Source organism: Gobius niger (genome assembly GCF_951799975.1).
Source record: "Gobius niger genome assembly, chromosome: 10".
NCBI classification, from domain to species: domain Eukaryota; kingdom Metazoa; phylum Chordata; class Actinopteri; order Gobiiformes; family Gobiidae; genus Gobius; species Gobius niger.
In genome coordinates, this window is record NC_136861.1 from 24,354,101 (window position 1) to 24,378,329 (window position 24,229).

General features: G+C 40.7%; 1 protein-coding gene across 1 annotated transcript in view; it reads right to left on the bottom strand.

Moving 5' to 3' along the window:
* Positions 1-21,959, bottom strand: part of LOC306968570 (Na(+)/H(+) exchange regulatory cofactor NHE-RF2) — a 29,211-nt gene extending 7,252 nt beyond the window's left edge. The window contains exons 1-3 of the mRNA XM_079563987.1: positions 21,320-21,959; positions 20,652-20,936; positions 1,729-1,947 (exon numbers count right to left, since the gene is read on the bottom strand). Of these exons, the coding sequence (XP_079420113.1) occupies positions 1,729-1,947; positions 20,652-20,936; positions 21,320-21,535 (720 nt within the window). The 5' untranslated portion in view covers positions 21,536-21,959. The remainder of the gene's footprint in view (positions 1-1,728; positions 1,948-20,651; positions 20,937-21,319) is intronic.
* Positions 21,960-24,229: the final 2,270 nt, after the last annotated feature.

Consider the following 24,229-nt stretch of genomic DNA (forward strand, 5'->3'; position numbering starts at 1 on the left):
TTCTTTTCCTCTGAATGTCTCTGTTAAGCTTATGCCAGCAGCTTTGGGCTTTAGATAAACACTTGTGAGAGTTAGAATCACTACCCAATATCAACTTAGCCTTTGCTATACTTATGTTGCTGTCAAACCCTAGTTCTGGGGCATGGTGTTATACATATTCTTTTAATCTGTTCAATGATTTAGGAATTCAAAACTAGGACATCCTTCGCACAGTCCTCAATATGATCATCTAAAAATATGAGTCAGTTTTCAAGTCAGTATGAATCTGTTCCAACCAGGAGCAGGGACTGTATGACTCACATCGGGCGACTTGAGTCCACACGGCGTGAACTATGTCAATGTTCAAAGACCTAAATCGAATTTATTTCTCGCTGACCTGATTAATGGCAGGGCAGACAACCATCTAACTGTAGTAAATTAAATCCGAGCAGAACCACATTATACAGTGGTTTATACACGTAGTACTGTGTATGGACTCTGTTTGACCCTGCAGTCCCAGTTTTATTTGCAGTCCTTGCTCTTCATTCTGTCCGATGGGGCCTGATGTGCAGCCACTCGGGTCAAAGAAGGGCATGGGAATGAAAAGATTGATATTCTGTTTGTAAATAACATTTTTTTCCATGTCACTTTTGTCAGTGTTCTCTTTTTTATTCATGCCGTTGCGATATTTTGTTCACTTTTGGGGATTTTGCATTACGCCAGCTGTAGTAAAAGTCGATTGTTTTCATCCAGGTTAATAAATATGTTTAACCTCTTGCCCCCCACCTGAAAGGAGGACATTTTCTCCAGTTTGGCTTTACCCAAATCTAAAAGCGTTTGGAAAAAAAGCGTGAAAAGGCCACAAAAAAACCACAAGAGCGACAAAAAAGAGACAAAGAAGCAACACAAGAGTGACAAAAGCATACCGGAAAAGCAACAATAACACAACAAAAAAGAGAAGTTAGGATCAGCTTTGTAGGCCTTAGCTTTCAAATGAGGCATTACACTGTTGCTCTCCAGTCAAGAAGCTTTTAGATTTGGGTAAAGCCAAACTGGTGCTTGATTAAGGCGGGGGTTAAGAGTTTGTGTGATTGAAAATGCTATAAGGATTTCAATACCAAGCAGACTTCAATAGTTTAACAGTATCTTAGTGCTGTGCTAGAAAAAGGGAAAAGCTTTGTGCAAGGTAGTGGAATATAATTCATTTACACTTACATTTGTTTCCATAACCCCAATTTGTTGCCTAATCGACATGCAACTCTGATAACGCTGCTTTCCTTTTTGTCCCTCATCACTTTCTGTAAATTCTCAGTGTCAACACATCCTTCCATTTGTTTTAGATCAGCAGTCGTCGGTTTTACACAATACACCCCCATCACCCCGCCCCCCACAGTCTCTTCCCATCACCCAGCCCCTGCGCTCATCGCTGATACAGAGTCTGTCCCCGTCACTGGCCTCTAGTGCAGTCAAACAGAGCCCTAACTCCTGTTATGTTTACAGAGACGGCCCAGATAGTCGCCGCTGGGTTTGAATTACAGCTGGGTTTAGACAAGCGGCGCACATCTGGGTTTCATCAGGTAGGGGACAGACAAGGCGAAGGAACAGTCAGCTCCGAAGACCAGAATATCAAAAGGTAGAAATAAGAATTGAACACAACAGGCAACGCTTGAGTAAAAATGTGTATAATGGACAGAAAATGTACCCTGAAAAATGCATTCAGAAATGAGAATGATTGAGGTCTCGTCTTACCTCTACGAGCCTGTCCTGTGGTCGCAGCCCGGCCTGATCGGCAGGGGAGCCGCGGTCCAGAGAGCGGATGAACTGTCCCGGTTTGGTGCGGTCGCTGTGGAGGTTGAAGCCGTAGCCCGCGTCGTTGCGGACCATGTGGCACAGGCGCGGCGACAGGTCCGGCGTTTGGGCGAGAGCTCTCTGCGCCTGGGCTTCTGCTTCAATCTGCGCCTGGGCCTCCTGGGAACAAGCGTGGAAACGGCGTTAGAGTTTGTGCTGATTATTAAGCTGCTGCAAATGCCAATCTAGACTAAAGGGCGACCGATATGGGTTTTTCTGAGGCCGATGCCAATATTTTGGGATGTTAATTGGCCGATGCCGATATGCTCGGCCGATGTTTTTGACAGATATTTTGGCAGATTTTTCCAAATGTCTGGTCTATAATCCTGTAAAAACAAATTCTTGGCCGCTCCAACACTGGCCGATTTTATTTTATTACTTTAGGTGATCCAATCATAGCTTCTGTCCCAGCTTTGATAAGCTGCCATTAACATTACCATGTTCTCAAAATGACATGCAGCATCTCCATATTGATGGAGGTTTAGTTCAACTTGTGTTTAACAAACTTGAAGCAAACCAATTTTCATTGCGATTACTCCTTATAAAGCCCTGACTTTGCTCTTTCCAATGCAAAAAACTCTCTCTCGTCTCTATCATTTTCGGTCCCGGAAATATCGGCTTTTTTCTGTGCTAGATCGGCCGATATTGATCGGCCACTAATCTATTTATTTATTCTTTTATTTTTACTTATTTGAATTGGGACAATGTACATTAATCAACATGTGTTTTTTCAACATGTAGACACTGAAGGTCCGTTAGTTCAAGTGTAAATGCTTGTTCACAAAATCATGCAATAATAATGCTAAAACACACACCAACACATTCTTTTCAGGACTAGGATGAAGGTGAACTGTTTTATATACAGTTGTGCCAATAAGTTCCATTTTGGCCTCATCACTCCAAATGAAATGTTGAGGCTTGTCTCTGTGCTGCTTGGCATATTGTAAGTGAGATGCTCTGTGGCATTTACGTAGTAATGGCTTTTTTTTCTGGAAACTCGGCCTTGTAGCCCATTTTTCTTCAAGTGCATCCTTATTGTGCATCTGGAAACAGCCACAACACTTTTTTTGAGGGAGTTCTGAATTTAAGCAGAAGTTATTTGAGGGTTTTTCTGTGCATCGCAAACAACACATTTTTGTTGGTCGACCTGACCGTGGTTTGGTTTAACAGAGCCCCTATTTTTCCACTTCTTTAACAGAGTTCTAACACTGTAAATTGGCATTGTCAGTACCTTGGATATCTCTTTATATCCCTTTCCTTTTTTATGAAGTTCAATCACCTATTCTCGTATATCCTGTGACAATTCTTTTGCTTTCCCCATGACTCAGAGTCAGTGCTGCTCTGGATGGAAGATGCAAGGGTCTGTCAGGAGCCCAAAAACTCACACACCTTTTACAGTCACGCACAGATTGCAAGGAAACTGATCACAGGTGAGGATGGCTACCTTTAGCAGTCATTGAAACTCCTTTGTGTCAAGTTGTTTGCTTGTTTCAGGCCAAAATCACTTGGGTGTCTAAACTTTTCAACAGGGTCATTTTGAGGTTTTCTATTGTTATGGTGATTTTAAAAGAAAGGCCCCACGCGCTCTGGCAATACAACTCGGGATCTTCTCGAATTTATCACTCGATTGTTTGCCCAGAGTGAATCCTCTTCATGCTTTTCTATTGTGTATTGAGTTATTGTGTATTGAATCGATGCCACCTTTCCTCTAAAGTATTGCTCAGAGACTCTAGTTGATGTCAGCGCTACGAGGCTGAAAAGAGACATTTATAGAACGTGTATAATTGTGCCCCGCGCTACAGCCGGATCACACTGGCCTGCCACCTACACACTGTGTGCAATGTGTGCAGGGTAGCAGGGATCTACGCAAACATTAGGAACAAAGTATCGGGCTGTATGAAGGCCTTTGTAATGCAGTAACAGGACGATGCAAAGCAAGCTGGTGTTGTTGTTAAAAATACTTATGGAGCGAGTGGGCAGAAGAGAGAGGGAGATGTTTACAAAAAGCTTTTGTCTGGAATAGAAGTGTAGGATTATAAGTGGTTTATTTTGCCTGCGCACTTAAAAACGGACCTTGAATCAATAAGAGAGTTGCCAATTTACTATTTCTTTCATTAAATCAGAAGCAGATGTATTCTGTAAATTGTACTGCAAATGCTCTGTCCACTGCAAATGTCAATGTTCCATGTGCTTTCTGTTTCACGCCTGGACCGGAAGTCACTGGGTTGGGCAGTTCTATGGGTGGACCTTTCACGGATTTTAAAATACAGTAAAGGCTATCTGCCAAAAAAATATTATAACCCTGGGAAAGTAAGAGGAGAAAAAAAAGTACAAGAGAAGCCAAGAAGGAGAGCGCGTGTGGGAGGCAAAGAAAATTAAAGCAGCGAGAGAGGACTGAGCGCACTTCCAAAACAGAAAAGACCAGAGGAGTCCATTGGAGATGACAGACGTTTCTAGAAAGAGCAAGATGTTAAGGGATAGTCTGTGTTCAGAGCACAGCCGGCGAACAGTGTCTGCAGGCTGAAAGAATATGCATGTTTCCAGCCGTCCCTGCAACCAAAGGCCAATACTATCAAACACAAAAGCACTAAAAAACTCTTCAGCGCGAGAGTGCTATTGAAATGGAGAGGCTTTCTCCGTTTCATTACAATCACAGCAATACCCCTGCGTTTGAGAGAATTGTGGGAGCTGAAAACCTCTCGTTCTTTGTGAACAATGTTTTGAACAGAACAAATACGTTTTCCTCTTTGTCAGCAAAACCATCAGGAGAGCGGTCGGATGTTTTTCCCCAAATGGAAAATGTAATATGGCAGCCGATTTCTATCAATCTTTTGTCCTCAACAATGTGGCAAATGTGACAGTAAGTAAGTAAGTGAATCTGTGACTGGAGTAAGCACAGACCGAACGGACAAGTCATCAAAGGGACAATCTCAGGAATCCTTCTGCGTCTGTGACAATCGGCCTTTGTCCTGTCAGTCTATGAGAACATGTGGGGGAGCAGACTGTGTACACACTGACTTCTGTTATGCAATTTGAATACATTATGGAAGAACATGGATTTCTTCCTGAATGGTCAAACAACAAGCACTAACCATATAGCCATATTGAACTCCTTTTACATAGCATTATATTTCACAACCCAAAGGGACTAGATGGAAGTTGACTTTTTCTACTCACTACTGCCACCTCAGGTTTTGTGTGTAACTGCACTTTCTATATTAAGCTCGTGCATGACCGTACTTTTAAATTAACACCTTTTTGAGTGACAGTGCAGGATTATAGAGGCAGTTGTTGTGAATAGGTCTGAGCTTATTCTACACATTAGGACATACATATTTTGAACATTTTAAACTCCATCTAGTCTAGCAAAAGTGTGTAAATAAACCAGTAAAAGTAATTAAGACATTTTTTTAAATTATTTTTTTTACATAAAACACCAGGAGCTTTCATTCATGCATAGTAAGAAATAGTGCTGAAAGATATATCGTTATCGTATTGATATCGAAATATGAACATTCAAGATATCGATATCGCAAAAGAAAAATATATCGTTATTGTATTTATACTGAGATATGAGCATTAAAAAAAAAATCCGGTTTTTCATCAATAAAACTGAAATCTTTTGTATTATGATTTTATTTTTCTGATTTTTTTTAAATATCGTATCGATATCGAGATATCTGGCATGAATATCGAGATATGAAATTTTGTCCATATTGTAAGAAATCATAATATCCCTCTCAACCCCCACCTTAACCGACCACATTTTCGCCAGCTTGGCTTTACCCAAATCTAAAAGCTTCTTGAAAAAAGTGGCAAAATAGTACCAAAACTGGCACGGAAACGCAACAAAAAAAACATAAGAGTGACAAAAATGTGATGACAACGCAACAAAAAAGCAACAAAAGACCAACAAAAACATGACAAAAAATGCATCAAAAAAGGTGACAGATGATGAATGTAATCTGTCTATTGCACTATGCAGTATCTGCACGCTCATATTTGCTGCCACCTACACATCTATACACTCACACTGTTGTTCTATGTCAAATTGTTGTTGTCTTTATCAGAGTTTAAATTTAATCTTCTTACGCATGCCCTTATAGTCTAATAGTTTGAAGAACTAAGTATTTACGTGTTTTATGTTTCCTGTTGTGCAATCAAGCGGAGAAAAATCCTGGTTGTGAACCTGTCCATAACCATGGCAATAAAAACAATTTTGGTTCTTCTGATTCTGATGATGAAAAAGTCCAAAAAGTGACGGCAACAATACAAGGAAGATCAATTAGGTCAATTTTGTAGCTTTCAAATGCGGGGTCACACTGGCCTATAGGCTGTAAGCTCTAGTCAATAAGGTTTTAGATGTGGGAAAAGCCAAACTGGGGAAAATGTGAAGAAGTAAGAGGTGAAGTTAAGTGTTTGTCTGCCCATAATGGCATTACAATCACGTTTACTTTATATGATGTCGCTCACAGAGAATGCAACATCGCAGGGACTTCACTCAAACTCAACGATCCAAATCTACCAAATATATTTCTGTTTCCTCAAAATGTCCTCAAATAACAGGTGTGTGCTTACATATTTAGACTGGTATAGGTTCCACCGCATGCTACTTTGGGATGGTTTGATGAAACTAGACCTGAGCTTGTTGAATAATTGAGCATTGGCCTAGTGCGCTGGATGGATCATGACCGCTGTTACCCTTTCACAGCCAAGGATCAGCGTCCACGGTGGCCTATGACATAATAACATTTAGGACAATTATAGCAAAGTATGTTCACCGATTTATGCATAACAGGGGTATGAATGCTAATTATGAGAGATTGGGGTAAGTGCGTGGCCTATTTGGTGTTTGCATTACATTGGGGATTATGATAAACCTAATATCCCTATTCTTGTTCATAAGCAGGTCAAGTTTCCGCTAAACCCTCGGTCAATGGACATAGACTGGCTGTGGGAGGTATAAAGGCCTCATCTCGGCTGTACAGTGACTCAGTTTATGGATATGGCTTTAGCAGAAAGCGGTCGATCCATTTTAATTCCCCCCAAAACCGGCTGATCCTGTTCCTGAGTGAGAGCATGTGTGTTTAATGGTTGTAGCGTGGAAGTTCAGTGGCTTTCCATAACTCAATCAGCTTTTTCCAAAACCAGAATATTCCGAAAAGTCATTCTGGTGAGTTATTGTATCAAAGTTTGGAAAATCTTACACAGAATCAAAGCTCTTTCACCTAAATACTATTGTTACAATATACATATAGTAAACTAATTAGTTAAGGCCACACTGCGAAACACCAGGGGTCACCAACCCAGGTGCCCTTTGGGGGATGCCCAGTAGCCCTTGAGACTTTTTCTAAGGTGTAAAACACTTCTTGAATCTGATTCTTAAAAACACTATTATTTCTGTTCTTGTGACTCAGCATGAGTTTAAAATAAAGCTATGGATATAATATGGGGTCAATATTCTATAAGTAAACAGTGTACGTTTAAGTATATAGGATTTGTTTTTAAAAGGTTGGTGACCCCTAACCTAGACACAGTGTTTGAGGTGTTGGTCCACCAATAAAATCACCTATAGTGAAATTCATGCTTGTTCTATAGTGGGAGAAATGTTACTGCGTATGGCTTTAATAGCCATTTCTAGTTTTGGTAAAATACCCAGACTCCCCATAAAGCCATTATGTAATGTAAATGTAAATCATGAATGTAAATAATACAGTCGGACGTCAGGGCACTGCGAGCAACAGAAGCACATGGGACATTTGTTGGTGTCATGGTCGACACCCGTTGCCCTGGAAACAGTGGAAACAGTGGAACCAGTAACACCCGTTCCGTTCGTCAACAGAGGCATTAGACAAAGGTGTATTCAAACATTTTTCCAACGTTCTGCGGAAACGCCTGCATTCATGACATAGTCAAAACTGTATGAGCAAGATGTAGTAGTACTGGCAGTGCAACAATTAGAGTACCTACTAAGTACTCAATTATAGGTGATTTAGGAAAGACAAGACATATTATAATAGCATTACTCCTTGAGAAAGCATGCATGTGATATCCTACCCCAAGTAATATCCCTATGTAGTATTTATATCCATGTGCCTAACTCTCACCTTTGAAATGACAGTGGCTGACTCTGTGAAAGTCTGAGGAAGATCCACTTAGGATGAAAACATCTGAAAAAGCAGGGGTTTCCCTTGATGAGTAAAAACATGAAATCTATGATTATTGTGTGAACTGTGCCAGTGATGGCTTGAAACGCAGTAGAAAACAAAACAAAAACAGTGTAGGCCAGAACATATTCTTGAAGCATTCCTTGTGCCTTAATGCAACATTTGTGGCATGTTTCATAAGCACTTTCTGTCAACGCTCGTATTTGTCATTTGGGGATAGACTAAACTCACCAGTCTGGTAAAAAAAACATACACAGCGATGGCCTGTTACAACACAATATGTTCACTGAAATATGTTTTCTGAAATAGCAGCTGATCACTGACAGAAAACACACCATAGATTTCATCAAAACAGATGCTCCCCTTCATCCAATAACCCTGCACTGTCAGCAGCTGCCAAATCCAGACCAGTGCACGAAAGCATGTCCCAGTGTCTGTTTCAGGGCGCATCATGAGAACGTTACTGAAACTATGCAGCGATAATGCAACAGAGGAGGAGAGGCAACAGGTGGTCCCAGCCCTCATGTACTTTCCCATCTGCTTCTACTGTACATCATATTTATCCTCTTGTGCATTCAGATAACACTCAAATTGTGAGACTCACCGTTTGAGAACCATGCGAATACTAGTAATTGCGACCCGCAGAAAGGTTGTAATTCAGCAGCAGCAGTAGTTAAGCAGCAATGGGTTCAAGCAGCAGTATTGTTGTAGGAAAAAACATATTGCAGCAATACCATGCACTTATTTGTGAGAGGAATTCAACTGCAAACCAGAAAAATAAAAAAAGATCATCTTTATTTGTCATTGTTTTTAACTACTCTACATACTGCATCAGTGGAGCAAGAAGGAAGTGATTTTTTATTATTATTAAAACGCTAAAATAGATTAACACTATTATGTGGAATCATTTTCTTCATTCTGTAAAAATCTGAATTCTGTCCACTTGCATTTCTACTTTACAACTTTAGATGTCGCGTCTCCAGAAGATGTTTTTCATTTAAATGTCAGAGCAGACTGTGTGGGCTGCTCAGTAATAGCTGTTGAATATTCAGTTGATACAGAATTGGCATTTAGAAGTGCTATGTGTAAGGGAGGATGCACAAAGCTGCTTTGGGTGTTTTGTGTGCATATCTATGAAGACAGTAAGTTAGTATCATCAAATTGTGTGTTTTTGAGAACAGCAGTTGATAGTGGTGATGTCACGTGAGTCCACACCCGTGTTATCAGCACGCAGCAGATAATCTGTGGCCAGAAGCGAAACGCATGAAAATATCTCTCTTTTTCATGTTTATTTTGTGGAAATTGTGTTCTCATTCGCTGACAAAAATGTAAACCACAGCTAATTATATTGTTTGACAAAATCATTGAACATGCACAAAACAAAACATCTTCAAATCCCATGAATAACCGCCCACTCCCACTTAAAACGTGCAACTACAGCTGAACTGATGTGCAGAGAGTCTCACCTCCCACACTTACACCAGGCAGCAATTAAAAAGCAAAATGTAAATGATTCCTGTCCAAGAGCAGGACCAATGGGACGTCAGAAACTACAGCACATGTGCACTGTGTGGGAACGTCCATGGGTTTGCAGCTGTAACGCTCAACTTTTAGCCCCCATAGTAATGACGGGGAAAGAGCTAAGTCCTTGTGAAAGTGAACAGGTGTGACTAAAGTGGCTAAAGCTCAACAACAGTACTCTGCAGAGCGCTTTGACATTTACTGTGAAAGAAATTTGGACTTTCATTTATGAGGGAAGATTGCGCAGGTTCACGACACAATTGGTGTCTCAGTTATGTGAGCTGATTTAGGACAATATTGATGTGCTGAATTCAAAATCACATTGGTTTTGCTCAATCAGGTCAATTTTTTTTTCCCTCGGCCAAATTTTGCCAATGTCCTCCGCTCTGGGATGCAGTCATGATGGCTGATCACTGCTGGACTCTCAAGAGAGACGTCCCCCGGCTGCAGATCATTGGATGTTCCAAGAAGTGAAAGTTCAATATGTAATTTGCCTGTGCTTGCCCTTATGAAAGTGTCCGCTGATCAACTTTTAGAACATTTATTGTATGAAATTATGTTTAAAGAAACAAGCCACCATTTTTCCATACTGAGGTATGTTCTTACCTGAGTTTAGAGGTGCATTGAGTTGCCTTGTGTACGAAATGCGTGGTATAAATAAAGTTGCCTTGCCTTGCCTAGACGAGTTGATGCGTACCTGTCTGGTCTTTAGGCGTGCACTCAGTTACGCAAAAAGACCAAAGATGTTGTTCACATTTAGCCTCTCCCAGCATATTCCTATGGACCCAAACGGGGGTGAAGTTTGAAGAGTCCAAGCTCTTCCACCTTTTCTTGTTTTTTACGTGAGCAGCTACACGAACAAGAACACCTCAAAGTGCTCCTTACGCCTTCCAAGACAGTGCCCCCTTTTATCCTTTATCGCTTCTAACTTCACCCCCATTTGGCCCCATAGAGGAGAGGAGGAGAGGCTAAATGCTAACAACATCTTTGGTCTTTTTGCGTGACTGAGCGCACGCGTAAAGACCAGACAGCTAGGCATAAACTCATCAAAAGCTCAGGTAAGAACAGTATGGAAAAACGGTGGCCTGTTCCTTTAATAGACAATGTATTTATATGTTCAAAATCTTATTTCAAATTAAAAGTACTAAATTAAAGTGGAAAATCGATGACTTAAAAAAAAAAACACGCGCAAAATTTAGACACCTCACACAGTTTTTTTCATAGTCCAGTGTTAATGATTAGTCGACCTACACATAGAAGGACCACGACCATAGATTGACATAGACACAGTTAGTACACGTAGATATGTCACAGGAGCATCTAAACTGCAGTAACTCTCACAACACAAGCAAACATGCCAGTAATACCAAACATTCTTCTAAAAAATAGACAGTCATTTTGAAATTTTGTTCATTCAGTCCATACTCTGTGGTGGTCAGCGACATACATTATACAGCAGGCACAATAAAACCTCGCTTAGCTTCCAATATCTGACGGGATTGGGTATTCTCAAGGCAGTATGAGTAATGGAGACGAGCTGGTGATGTCCCACTGCCAGAAAAGTTATTTTGGGGACAATTCGAAAACGATTCTCGCTACACCCTCTTGTATGGCAGGTTCTAAACATTCACTAGTTACAGTGTGTATCTCCTATTGTGACTTCTTTTCAGCTCTTGAGACCAAAACATATCCCGGCTTGTGGTCGAATGACTAATTACCACATTGTGTTTATCTAACCATCTTTTAATTTTGGACTGGTGGCTAAAGTTCCTCTCTTTATTTGCAATTGTAAAAGTATTTGTTAAAAAGCAGCACTTCTCACTCCGTGTTCCCCAGATGATCGCCCCCCCTTACTCTCCCCTGCTCTCGACATGTTTTAAGTCCAGGAATTTGGTTTACTCTCTTCTTTGGTCACATGTGGCCCCCTGCATCTTGATGTAACACAACTGGTATTCAAAGAAGGGGGAGGCCGTCCAGATGTTTGCAAATACATGCGAACACTGTACTGTACATCTAAATTGACACAGATTACACTCTCCAGTTGACAAAAACATGTTGACTTTCCTACAATACAACTATTGTAAGGCAAGGTTTACTTTACTTCCACACAAAGGGTCAGATTTTCCTTGGCCACGTGTCTCTGCGTCACTCACACAGCTGATATTGTTCACAGTAAAGACACACAGGCACACATTAGACACAAGAATTCATAAAAACCTTACATGTTTCATACATTTGACATCGAGACTGACAAGAAGTGCATCAGCAGTCAGGGGAGGGTCACCTAGATAGTGAATTACTTTAGCTAGATCAGCTCTTAACAGGAGAGTATCGCACATCTGGAGGCTTTCTGCGCACGTGGGTGGCACTGTCTGAAATGGTTCGCAGCTGATAAGACAGGCTAAAGTGCTGAGTGCCTGCAGACTGCTTCTATACAGCGTGTTCTTCCATTAGAGCTGACAGACGACAGCTTTTTCCTATTATCCCGGGCAGAGAAAGAAACCAAACCAAGCACATAACAAGAAAGGCATGGGACACTCTGTCTAAGCTATCATGCCATTTTACGTTGAGAAATGACTAGGTTTTGATGAACTAGCAAACCTATGCTTGGAGAGGAAAATATGCTTCTTTTTTTTTCATATTCTAATTTTTTAAGTAATGCTTTCCGATTCATGTGTGTAAATCCTTACTTATTGCAATCTCTAAAATTCTGATTAATGGTGCTGCTCTAGCTAACAATCACAATGGACGATAAAGCCATTTTTCTGCTAAATTACCATCAAAGATTAATGTGTTTTTGCAAACCCACACATCAGCATTTTGTGTTTTTCAATCCCAACCTTTGGCCTCTGCGCTGTGACCCTAAAAGCCATGTTTCTTCCAGGGCACACTTTCTCACGCAGATTTCTTTCACTCTAAACACAGGAGTGTTTAGGCGCGTTTGGCTGTGTACATCGTCTTCTCTCAGTTTAGTCTGCGCCGTAATGAAAGTCAGTTTGTCAGGCTTGGCACCTGCAACGCACACAGCGCCGCATAAACTGCACGTCATGAGTCAATTCGACAAATCTGGAAGTAAAAACTAATCTGACAAACTAGACCGAGTGTTTTTACTGAACATGCTTTGATGGAATACAGGCGCATTCAAGTCCATGTTTGAGGAGGACAAGTTCTTTGATCGATAAAATGACGATCTGCCAATTAGGAGAAATTGTTTTATCAAATTTCGTGTATAATGCAGCTCAACACAAGACACATGCCATGTACTTATCCCCACCCACAACGCCAATCATGCTCTGAGTGAGTGACAGGGGAATTTAACCAATCAAAGTGGAGTATGAGCTCTAAGAAGAAGCAGGTAAACATAAAGCTACAAAGTGATCATTGTTAAAATGTCTTTCTATACCGTCCTCACCTATGAGTATTACAATTAGATGGGGTTGGGATTGGTAATGACCCCTGGGTGATGCGGGGCTCGAGCACCAACTCAAATCTTTGGACACCCTGGCAAATTTCCTTTGATTAAATTAAACACTATTCAACAGATATAACAGATATAAAACACTCTCTTTTCTTCTCCTCACATGCAAGCGTAGGTCAGTCCATGAGATTAATATACAGTTGTGCTCAAAAGTTTACGTACCCTGGCAGGATTTTAAAGTTTTTGACAATTTTTCAAAGAATACACTATAGTTAGTGGTTGTGTGAAGCCATTTGTGGTGAAACAACTGACTTTGTTATTTTTAAATCATAATGAAAAAAGAAAGCACCAAAAATGACCCTGATCAAAAGTTTATGATCAAGAAGAACTGTGGTATGTAAACTTTGGATCAGGGTCATTTTGGTACTTTCTTTTTTCATTATGATTCAAAAAGAGCAAATGGCTTCACACAACCACTAACTATGAGTAAAAACTTTTGAGCACAACTGTACATGCGGCGTGCTTGACTGGGCACCCACGGGGAAAAACATAAATTTGCAGCTATAGTTTCAGATTAAGTACTCGACATTTTACTCTATTTTGGCTGTTCCCGGGCACTATCATTAAGTAGGGTTTTGGCCTCTTCCTGTCACAATCAGCCAAAAGAATAGGAATCGCCACAACATTACACCACTACTGCTTTTTCTGCATGTATTAGCTTTTTACCACTACTGGCACTGGCACCCATGAATTTCACACAAGTGTAAGCCATTATTATGACTATTATAAATCGTTTGGAGTTTTTAGAAAACAACCTTCTTCATGTTTATCTGTTGACTACTTCCAGTTCTAACGACGCTGTCAGATGAAAAGTTGTGAGAAGTCCCTCCGGTGCATTTTCTCTCAAAGACAGAGAACTTACACAAACTGCTTTAACAGATGCTTCTACTCCACTGGGACCGGACCATCTCCAACAGGAACAGCTTTGTACAAATCCTACACACCATTTACTAAAGGGTTATTACAAGCCAAAGAAGAGTTCATGACATGTCAATGTGTTAGCAGATGCTCAGAACCAAAGCTGCACATCTGTAATATCTCAAAGAATCCATGATATTGTGTGTGCCTCAAGTGGTTCAAAATCAGGACAGTTACCATAGCCATTAACAACTCAAAACAAAGCGTTTTCAAAATAACATCGTGAACAGGAAAAAGTCATGTGACCCATTGATAGGTAGGCTTCACATTATAGCAGGGACCTACATACCTCTGGGGGAAATTAGTACTTTCAGACATATGAATCAAACCAGGTGAAAACATTGACCTTCTTGTCACATAGAATTCCCTGATTCTTCCCAAAGGGGAATAAAAAGTAGCCTAATTTTGGTGGAAAACTGCACAATCTGGCAACGCTGAACATCAACGTTTTGACAATTTGAACACAGATTGTATCAAAACCTATGTGGTTCTTCAAGTGCATTTTTAAGTATACTTATTTTTTGTTTGACCAGCATAGTTTTTCCTGACACAGTCTCCATAGTAACAGCTCTGGCCTGGCCTGGTCCAGAGCCGCAGACAGAAGTGCAGCGGCAGTGGAAAGAACAGCAACAAAAGAGCGCAGCGTGTGTACGTGTTCAGTGGAGCCATGACCTCCAACAGAGCGAGGGGGACGCACCAGAAACCTGATCCGCGGCAAAATACAACAACTTCCATAAAAGCCAGGAACACGTCTGCCTCATTACCGCAGTGGAGTAAAACTAATGATAACTTACTCAAATGCCTCGGTGCCACATCACAGCTCACTGTGTTTTCGTTTATGTACTGAGTGTTTACTCAATCTGTGGCTGGATTTTGAGTTTGAGCTGTGGCATGGCAGTCACAGGAGTGAGGATTTCTGTTCAAAACGTATCGGACTCTGCTTTTGCTCATTTGGGCTTATGCTCAATGATATTTTTGGTGTTGGTCAGCTTGCTCCATCTCCACATTCAGTAAATAACCCTAAGTGATTATTTCTCATCTGAACAGAAATTATGACACACATAGTACAATTTAGAGATAGCCTTGCACTTGCCCCATCCCCAGTTGGTCAATGAAGATACAGCTTTGCGAGATGCAGTGTTTAAAACACTGAAATCTGTTGCTGCGGAGCCTAAATTGTTTACTAACACCGTGATAGTAACATGAAATGTGCCAGCAGCACATTCATTAACAGCCTTGATGTTTACCAAGTTGGCAGCAGATGTTAATTAAAAGACAGCATTCAACTTTGCCAATGATCCAATGCGACGTCCAAATTTTGCTTCGAACAAGAAATTACAAAATCCACATTTGAGTGAAGATGTAGCAAGATTGTTCAAACGCCTTTTCACCTAAAGAAAACCACATATTCTTAGTCAATAATTTATTTAGAGTTGAGTAAATACAGAAGTATCATCAATACATTTCTTGTTATGCACGTGATTCGTTGAGCTATAGAAGCACAATCCGGTTTTTGATGTTTATGTCTGGCCTTCAAAATGTCACCCACTGCATAGGACACCTGAGCATACATTAAAAAACAATCCAGTGAGAAAGTGAAATTTACAACAAGCCACGCCCACAAGGTGCACCTGACCATGAAGCAGGCATCAAGCAGAAAAACGAATGCTCTTAGTCCTGGAGGCATATAATAGGTTATATAATGCCCTTGTTTATTAATTTTATTATTTATTTATTTATTGTGTTTCTTGTGAGTCTTGTAGCATCCTATATTTACATCTCATGTGTCGAGCAAAGTGGTTCTAAACTGAATGATTGGGACTATGAAGTAGGTCAACATCAATTCAATTATAAAATACTTTGTATACTTGGTTATTAAAGGAATAGGCCACTGTTTTTACAATCAGAGACATGTTTTTACCTTAGCTTAGACGAGTTGATGCGTAACTGTCTGGTCTTTGTGTGTGCGCTCAGCCACGCAAATGTTGTTAGCATTTAGTAGCTACTAAGGGCGAATCTAAACAAGACTTAAAAATGCATATAACTGAAAGTATTTTATCACACTCTTGCCTCTTACTGTAATTGATTAATTCTATATTGATGTTTTTATTGATTGTATTTGTTTTCTTATATTTATGCAACTGTGAAGCACTTTGAATTGCCTTGTGTATGAATTGTGCTCTACAAATAAACTTGCCATGCCTTGCCTTGCTCCAAACAGGGGTGAAATTAGAAGCTACCAAGCTGTTCCACGTTTCCCCTATTTAAATACAGTTATGTGAGTAGAAAATCGTCATGTTTAATTTTGTGTAACTAGACTTGGATCATGCAATTTTTCACGTAACCGTATTTAAAGCTTCTAACTTCATCCCAGTTTGGAGCTACATATACCTTTGCTGGGAGAGGCTAGATGCTAACAAAATTTCACTGAGCGCGTGCACAAAGAAACAGACAGGTACGCATCAACTCGTCTAAGCTAAGGTAAGAACATATTTCAGTATGGAAGAGGGTGGCCTGTTCCTTTAAAACACATAATGTTTAATGCATAAAACAATTATTGTTGGTTCATAAAAAGAAAAAAATGCAGCACTTTCGTTGTACTGTGGTATGAGCAGATAGCACCATACTATTGGGACATTGTGTTTCTGACTCAGCTACAGTTCAATAACAATGGGCTTGTATCAGTAATGAAAACAAAAATCTACCACTGAGCAAAATAATGATGACCACACAGACGCTCTGCTAACATTATGTGATTTATAGCCTAGGAGGAACATGTACATATGTGAGCTATGTTCTACCTAAAACATACCAAATTCTGTTTAGTCTTTGAACAGTCATAGCCGTAAAAGTGTAGTGGGGTCTCTATGTATCTGCACAACTTTATAGTGTACATAATTCATGTGGGGGTGAAGTATGGCCTTGTAATAACAAGGCACAAATTTACAAGCAAAGTGACCTAAGCTTTTAGCATATCCCGTCACTTGAGATGTTTTAAGTCCAGCTCCACTTACTGACTGTTTATCTGACACAAACTCTTCTCCGTCAACACTGACCTCACGATAGAAAAACACACTATGATCATCAACACAGTCCAAGCAGTTATACAAACATGTTTACTCACCAAAACTAGGTAAAAATGAAACTTAACAATGAATAAACCAGCACTAGGGATCTACAGTACCTGTTTTGCATAGGGCATGTAACCTGATTAAAATATGAAAACAAATATATGAATTCATTCCAACTGTACAACCACTAACAAACAGTATCTTCTTTTCAGAAGGATGGCTTCCCTTATTTTCCTACCCCTTTCAATGGAAAGGGGTAGGAAACTTCCTGAAAATCCTTCAGTCTTTATAGCTGTATTTGCCTGAGTCGCTAGTTCAAACAGTTCTGTTTTGCTTACCAAAGTGAAAACTAAAACAAAAGAAGAAATGTGCTATCCTAAGCAGCTTTACTTTCCTGCTGATCAGATAAAGAAACACATCTCGTGCCTTGAGTTTACAGCTGGGAGTGACAGACCGTGGTAAGAGGTATTGGGAGATGATGTTATTTTGTTCAATGATAGTCGTTAACAACTGATCACAGTGTGCCTTCTTCTGCTTTTGTTTTGGTGTTGGCTGCAGCAGTGGGCTTAGCTCTTCAATGATCTGCAGGCTGTCGTACACATATGGAAAGACAAGTGTGTCCCAGATGAAACATATTTTCCTAAAGCTGGATTCAAGGCACAACCGGGACATTTGAAGTTAAATGCTTATAGTGGTTCTTCTGTTGTAACCAGCTGTAATAAATGCAGTTGTGGAGGTGTGCGTCTGGAAAGCGATGTATAAGACTATAACAGCGCTAGACTATATGACCGGAATGCTGAAATTTGAGTGTTTAATTCTGAATTAAAGACTTGGCCAATCCTTGTGCCACCAGAGCATAAATATGAGTTACCCCTGGCCCACCCCTGTAAAAAGTCTGGATACGGCAGTGTACTAGTAGTAGAAGGAGAAGTCGTAATAGGCAAGACAACTTTATTTATACCGCGCATTTCACACACAAGGCAACTCAATGTGCCGAGTAATAGTAATACTGGTAGTAGTAGTAGGAGGAGTAGAAGTAGTAGTAGTACTACTACTACAATTATGCAGATAATACTCAGATCTATGTTTCACAGACAGCGGGTGAACATGGGCCTGTAGATACACTGTGTCTTTGTATCATACAGATCAGTTTGAGGATGCAAAACAACTTCCTCCAGTTAAACACAGATAAAACTAAGATAATTGCCTTTGGCCCACAAAAACACCAAGCTTGTCATTTGTCATCTTGAGGCTCTTTCACTAGAACCAAAAAATCAAGTTAGAAAATAGGGGTAATCAGGGACTCAGACCTGAATTTTAACAGCCATATTAAGCCAATTACATCAGCGGCCTCTTACCACCTAAAAACATAGACAACTGTAACAGCCTGCTCACTGGCCTTTCCAAACGAGCTGTCCAGACAACTGCAGAACATCCAGAACACTGCTGCTCGAGTCCTGACCAGAACCAGGAAATACGACCATATTAGTCCAGTGCTCCGGTCTCTGCACTGGCTTCTTGTCACTGAGAGAATAGAATTTAAAACAGCTCTGCTGGTGTGCAAGTCTCTTCATGGTCGTGCACCAAAGTATATAGCTCATATGTTACAGCCATATGAACCACCTCGGGCCTTGAGATCCTCAGGGAGGATTTTTGGTGGTTCCTAGAGTCAGGACCAAACACGGTGAGGTTGAGTTTCAGTTTCATGCAGCAAAGGTCTGGAACAATGACAATGTGAGACAGGCCTGAACTCTGACTATGTTTAAGTCCAGGCAGAAAACATGTTTTTTTTTACTGCTGCCTATGGCAATTGAACGTATTTTAACTAACACAAATATAATCATATATGTAGATATATATATATGTGTATATTTTTCATAGGCAATTGTATCAATTTATATGTTTTTTATTGTATAGTCATTATATTTTTGTGTGTTTGGTGTTGTTGTGAGGCACATTGAGTTGTATCTGACATGAAATGTGCTGTATAATTAAACTTGCCTTGCCTAGTAGAAGTAGCAGTAGTAGTGGTAGTAGTACTAGTAGGAGAATCAGTTGATCTTGCCTTCGATCTGTCCATAAAGGACACTAAAGACTGGTTTCACACTGGTTTCACAGGGGGAAAAGTAAAATAACACAAAACCATATGGATATCTATGACGCATTAACTAACTCTTGAAGTTGCTTGTTCATTTCCCTACTCATATTTATTATTTCACCCATTGGCTTATTAATGTTAATTTCTTTCCAGCCTGAGACCTCTAAGTACTTTCTGACTGTACAGTAAATGGGCCAAAAACATTTCACTACTGCACTCTGTGCCCTCTCTCTCTCCACAGGTCACAGAGCCAGGGTGAACAAGTCTCTCCAACCTCCACAGTACCAGCACATATTTAAAGATTTAACTGATTGGCCTTGTCACTGTTCTTGTAAAAAAGCGCTTGCGTATTGGCGGGGGCAACAGTAAGTGGAAACACATGCTGCACAGAGCGCTGAGGCTGAGCGGCTTGTTCTGTTCATCATGAATCTAAAACCAATCTGATGAGTGCCTGCCTGCCAGTACGACAACGCAATGGGATCCACATCCGGTTTTGTGTGTCAAGATAAAACAAACAAAATCTAGCTTGCCAAATGGTTCGGATGCATCAGAGCTTGTCGGTAATGGACATGTAATTTGAGGCAGATGTCCGCTGAAATAAACCAGATACAAACCAAAGTAAGCACATCATTTTCTCCACAATATTAATTTACAGCAAGCATGAGAAAAAGGAATTTGGAAAATCTAACCACAGCAAGACTTTGTTGAGAGAGTTTTTACAACTTCTGTGGGTTTCCTGTTTTGCAGAAATAGAACGATCGTTGTTCATTCCACACACTAGACTGGGACCAGCCTGACCTCTGCTGTCCCCTTTGACATTTGACCCTGCATCTGGAAGCCTTTGAGCTGGCCGTATCCTGCCTTTGCGGAAACATAGGCTGCAATGAAAAGTCGCCACATGCCGCTCATCACACTCTGTCTGTTGCAAGAATTAAACATCAAATTGTCACTAACTTAATCAAAATGTGCTATTTTGTCAGGCCAGGAGACGGAAACATGCAATACATCTTCTAATCTAGTCTTCGACCGGCAAATTTGAGAGAACAAAACTAAAAGTCCAGGGGTGAGGACACTATGAGAGGAGCTGCTCATAGTCTTGACATATTACCTGATTCTACCTCCTGACATATTAAGTATTTTTAACTCTCTTCAGGGACATGGAAAATCGCTTCTTTGTTTGGCTGAATGGGGGGGGGCCAACTGTAAATCCACAAATGTTGAACTTTGTCATCATTTGGTATGGATTGGAACCACATATCTGCCTCCTAACCCTGTGTCTTAAAGTTCTTTCAACTATTTTGCGTCTTTTTGATGATTGTGTGGAAAAGAAGACTTCAAACTTCATGCCAGGGTTCGTTTCAAGAGGAAACAGCGTCAGTAAGTGCAAACATCTACTTAACAGGTAAAAGGGCAAATGTGTTGACCTATTGATTCTCTACAGTGTTGTGATGTCACGCTATTGCAGCCTGTTCTGTAAGCCTACCCTTCCTAATAAATGCAATTCAGATATTGAACTGTTTGCTGTAGACTGAGAATGCATGTCATGATGGGTGATTAGAGGACCACTGTACCTTCTTGGCTGCCTTTGATGGTGACCTCCGGGTGGGTTTCTGTATGGGCTGCTTAGGCACTGAGCCGTTCTCTCTCTTTCTGGTGGGTGTTGAGGGGATGGAGGGTGTGCTCGGACGTGGGGATGGAGCAGGGGTAGAAGACGACGAAGATGAATGAGGTCCACCTCCGACAATGGCCATCTCTTCTGTAGCTGTGAGATGCAGGCTGCGCAGACTTTCATATGTCTCCGGGTCCACCACAAGCAGCCTGGTCTCATTCTCTATGGCTTTAATCCGCTGCACCACCTGTGGGTAAAACATTACAGTGTTCAATACATTGTATGTGATGCATGACAACATACATTGATGTATGTGATGTATGGCAACATATATTGTCATACATCGCATACATCACCCATGGTGTTATTATCAGCTTTCTTTGAAGTAAATTGGCTGTCATAAGTACATCTGATGCTCGGAGAGTTTCAGCTTCAAACATTCTGACAGTTGCTTGAGAGCAGGCCCTCAACAGCACAGATCACAACAATCCAAGTTGTCACGTGTTGCGTCATAAGAGGTAGTTAAGTCATAAGACGTTAGATGGCTTACTAGATGAACCACAACTACTACTCAGTTTACACATTGATTGTAACCTATGATATGTGAATAAATGTGCAGTCTGTGCTCACCTGATGGTGCGTCTCCCTCTCCACGTTCGCCGCATTTACAGCCACCAGTCTGTCCCCTGCGCGCAGCCCGGACGCCTCAGCTGGTGACCCAGTCTCCACTTTACGGATGTATTGTCCACTCTTCCCTTTCTCTCCATGCAAGTGAAAACCATAGCCGGTCTCACCCTTTGTCATGACACAAAGCCGTGGTCTCCGCTCGCTGGACATTTCCCCCATTTGCTCAAAGCCTTTTTGAGGAGTTCAATGAAACGTCCAGACGCGAAACTACGGGGTGCTCAGCACAGCAAGCGCCTTGGTAAACTTCCACATAGCAAAAGCATAACTCCTCCTTTGCACACGATTCTCAAATAAAAAGTCACTCAACATTCACCATAGAGCTCTAATAATGATAGTAATAAAAAATAAAAACAAACACCTTAGTCACACTCCATCAACAAACTCAACATTTCCAAAGAGTTGTGCCCAGGATAAACGTGCAGCTGACAAGTCCGGAGCCCCAAACTGGCAGTTCTTCAAGAACCTCCGAACGTGCACGGCTCTAAGTCTACTCCATCGGGTCAAACTTCACAAAGGCACCAGGAGCAGAACCGTCCACGTTTGTTCATAACAAATGGAGTAGCTATATGCGTTCTTCTGCAGGAGTTTGCGCAGAGCTCAATAGCACCACCTCTCTCCAACACTGCTACCTGTTGTTGACTGGGGACGAAGCTGGTGGCCATGCTATAGAGTTGGCTGTACAACACTGACCCCCGGCGGTAATTTATTTAATAATATTTGCCCAGTACCGCAACGAAAGTGAGTGAGGCTGAGCATGGGGCAGGACAGTCAGCAGACTGAAGTGAGGAAGGATTATTGAAAGAGTTGCACTTGCATTTGGCTACAGTGTTTTCAAGAAGAGTTGTTCTCATACAGAAGAGACAGAATGTGCAATACCTTACCTTTAGTCCAGATTTAGGCTATGTTTTGAATGTGGTGGTGTTGAAAGTACAGATTGCCTCCATACTCTTAAATTTAGCGAAAAGTAGACGTAAAAGTATAGAGTATTCACCATAAAATAATTAAGTAAAGTAATTTAAGTTAATATGGGCCTACTTAAAATGTGTACATACCTGCATTGTAACCTGTACCTACAACTTTTTGAATGCGGAAAAAAAAAAACATTTACATTTGTGCGTATTTGGCCTCGTAGTGACCAAGGAGTGGTCAGCATGGCACCTTTACTTTTGTCCACAGTGGTCTCTACAAAGCTCCTGGATCAATTGTTTTGTACCTTTTCTCATGAGAGACTCTGTCAACGGAGAAAACCTTCTAAACATTGATCCTGGAGTGTCCTAGAGATCACAAATATGCATTAATATACACTTTTTTTTCACATAAAAAGTAGCATAATGCACCTTTAATAGCCTACTTTCCACCACTGGTTAAATGCAGGACTGGCCACTACGAGGAGAGTAATTTTCTCCACTAGAGGGCAGGAAAGGTACACAGCCTACTGTCTGTTGACCTCTTTGATAACGAGGAAATTAACTTATGAATTTGCATCTTGAAATTCACTTAAATGAAAAGGCATCATCATCATTAATAATACTGACCACAACTCAATGATGTGACTCGACTCAATAAATGAAAATGTATCCAAATCCAAACATGTATCCAAATCCAGAATTATTGAATTTATGACAATCTTTGAGTCCTCATGTGGGACTCAAAATAGGCCTTGCATCACTCAGAATAAGCACCTGTACAAAAAAATCCTGCCAGAACATTTGAATCCAGTTTGTTTAAAAACATAGCAACTAATAGCAAGACCGAGGGCTTTTCTCTGATCACTTCACCGCATCATTGGATGCTACTCTCTGGACTGTTCATTAAGCCCCACTCGCAGAGAGATGTTTAATCTTGTCACCAGTTCCATTGATGAATCACTCTTCAATAATCAGGTCATAGAGCATTATCTGTTTCATGCATGCAGGCACTTCAATTTCATTTGATTTCACTATATTGAGAGAGGGAAGCTGCTGCTTGTTTAGTCCTGGTTTATTGGATGCAGTTTTGAGCGAGCGCTGCTGTAATGACATGAGTTCTGTTTCTCAGTTGCCTGTAGTGTGGATACTGCTGCGATGATGTACATTCAATATATTTTAGTCGTAATTGTAATCCTTGCAGAACCCACAGCAATGACATGGCTCAACTATTTGTACAAAACACAAAAAACTATGGCCTAAAACTAAATACGCTGCAATTCTGACTAATGTGGCAGGAAAGAACTCTTGTGGATCCTGTGTTTTATGTTTATTTAAGTTCTTGTGTTAAAATGTAATAGTGATAAATACATTCAAGGGGAAAGTATTTGAAGGTTGTACATGTGGTTTTGAACATATCAGTTCTGATCAGAGAAATGAGCCAAAGCCTCAGAACGATTGTATCAGTTCAGAGAAACAGAAGCTCCTGATCTTCAGCCTGATCTGAGCTCAGCTGCAGCTTAAACCCCTTAACTCCCACCTGAACCGAGCACATTTTCTCCAGTTTGGCTTTGCCCCAATCTAAAAGCATCTGGAAAAAAGGTGTGAAAATAGCGACAGAACTGAGACGAAAACAATGATGAAAAAGTGACGAAAAAATGACAGAAAATGACAAAAATGTGACCGAAAAAAAAGATGGGAAAAAATGTGATGATGTGAGGAAAAAGATCCATTTAGATGAGTTTTGTAGATCTTAGCTTTCAAATGAGGTGTTACACTGGCCTACATGATTTGGGTAAAGCTGAACTGGAGAAAATGCTCTCGGTTCAGGCGGGAGTTAAGAGGTTAACTCACACACACAATGTTTTCATGTTTCTTTATCACATATGTTTTATTTACAGGGTGTTCTCTGCAACCCTGTGCACACACATGTGAGCTTTGAATATTG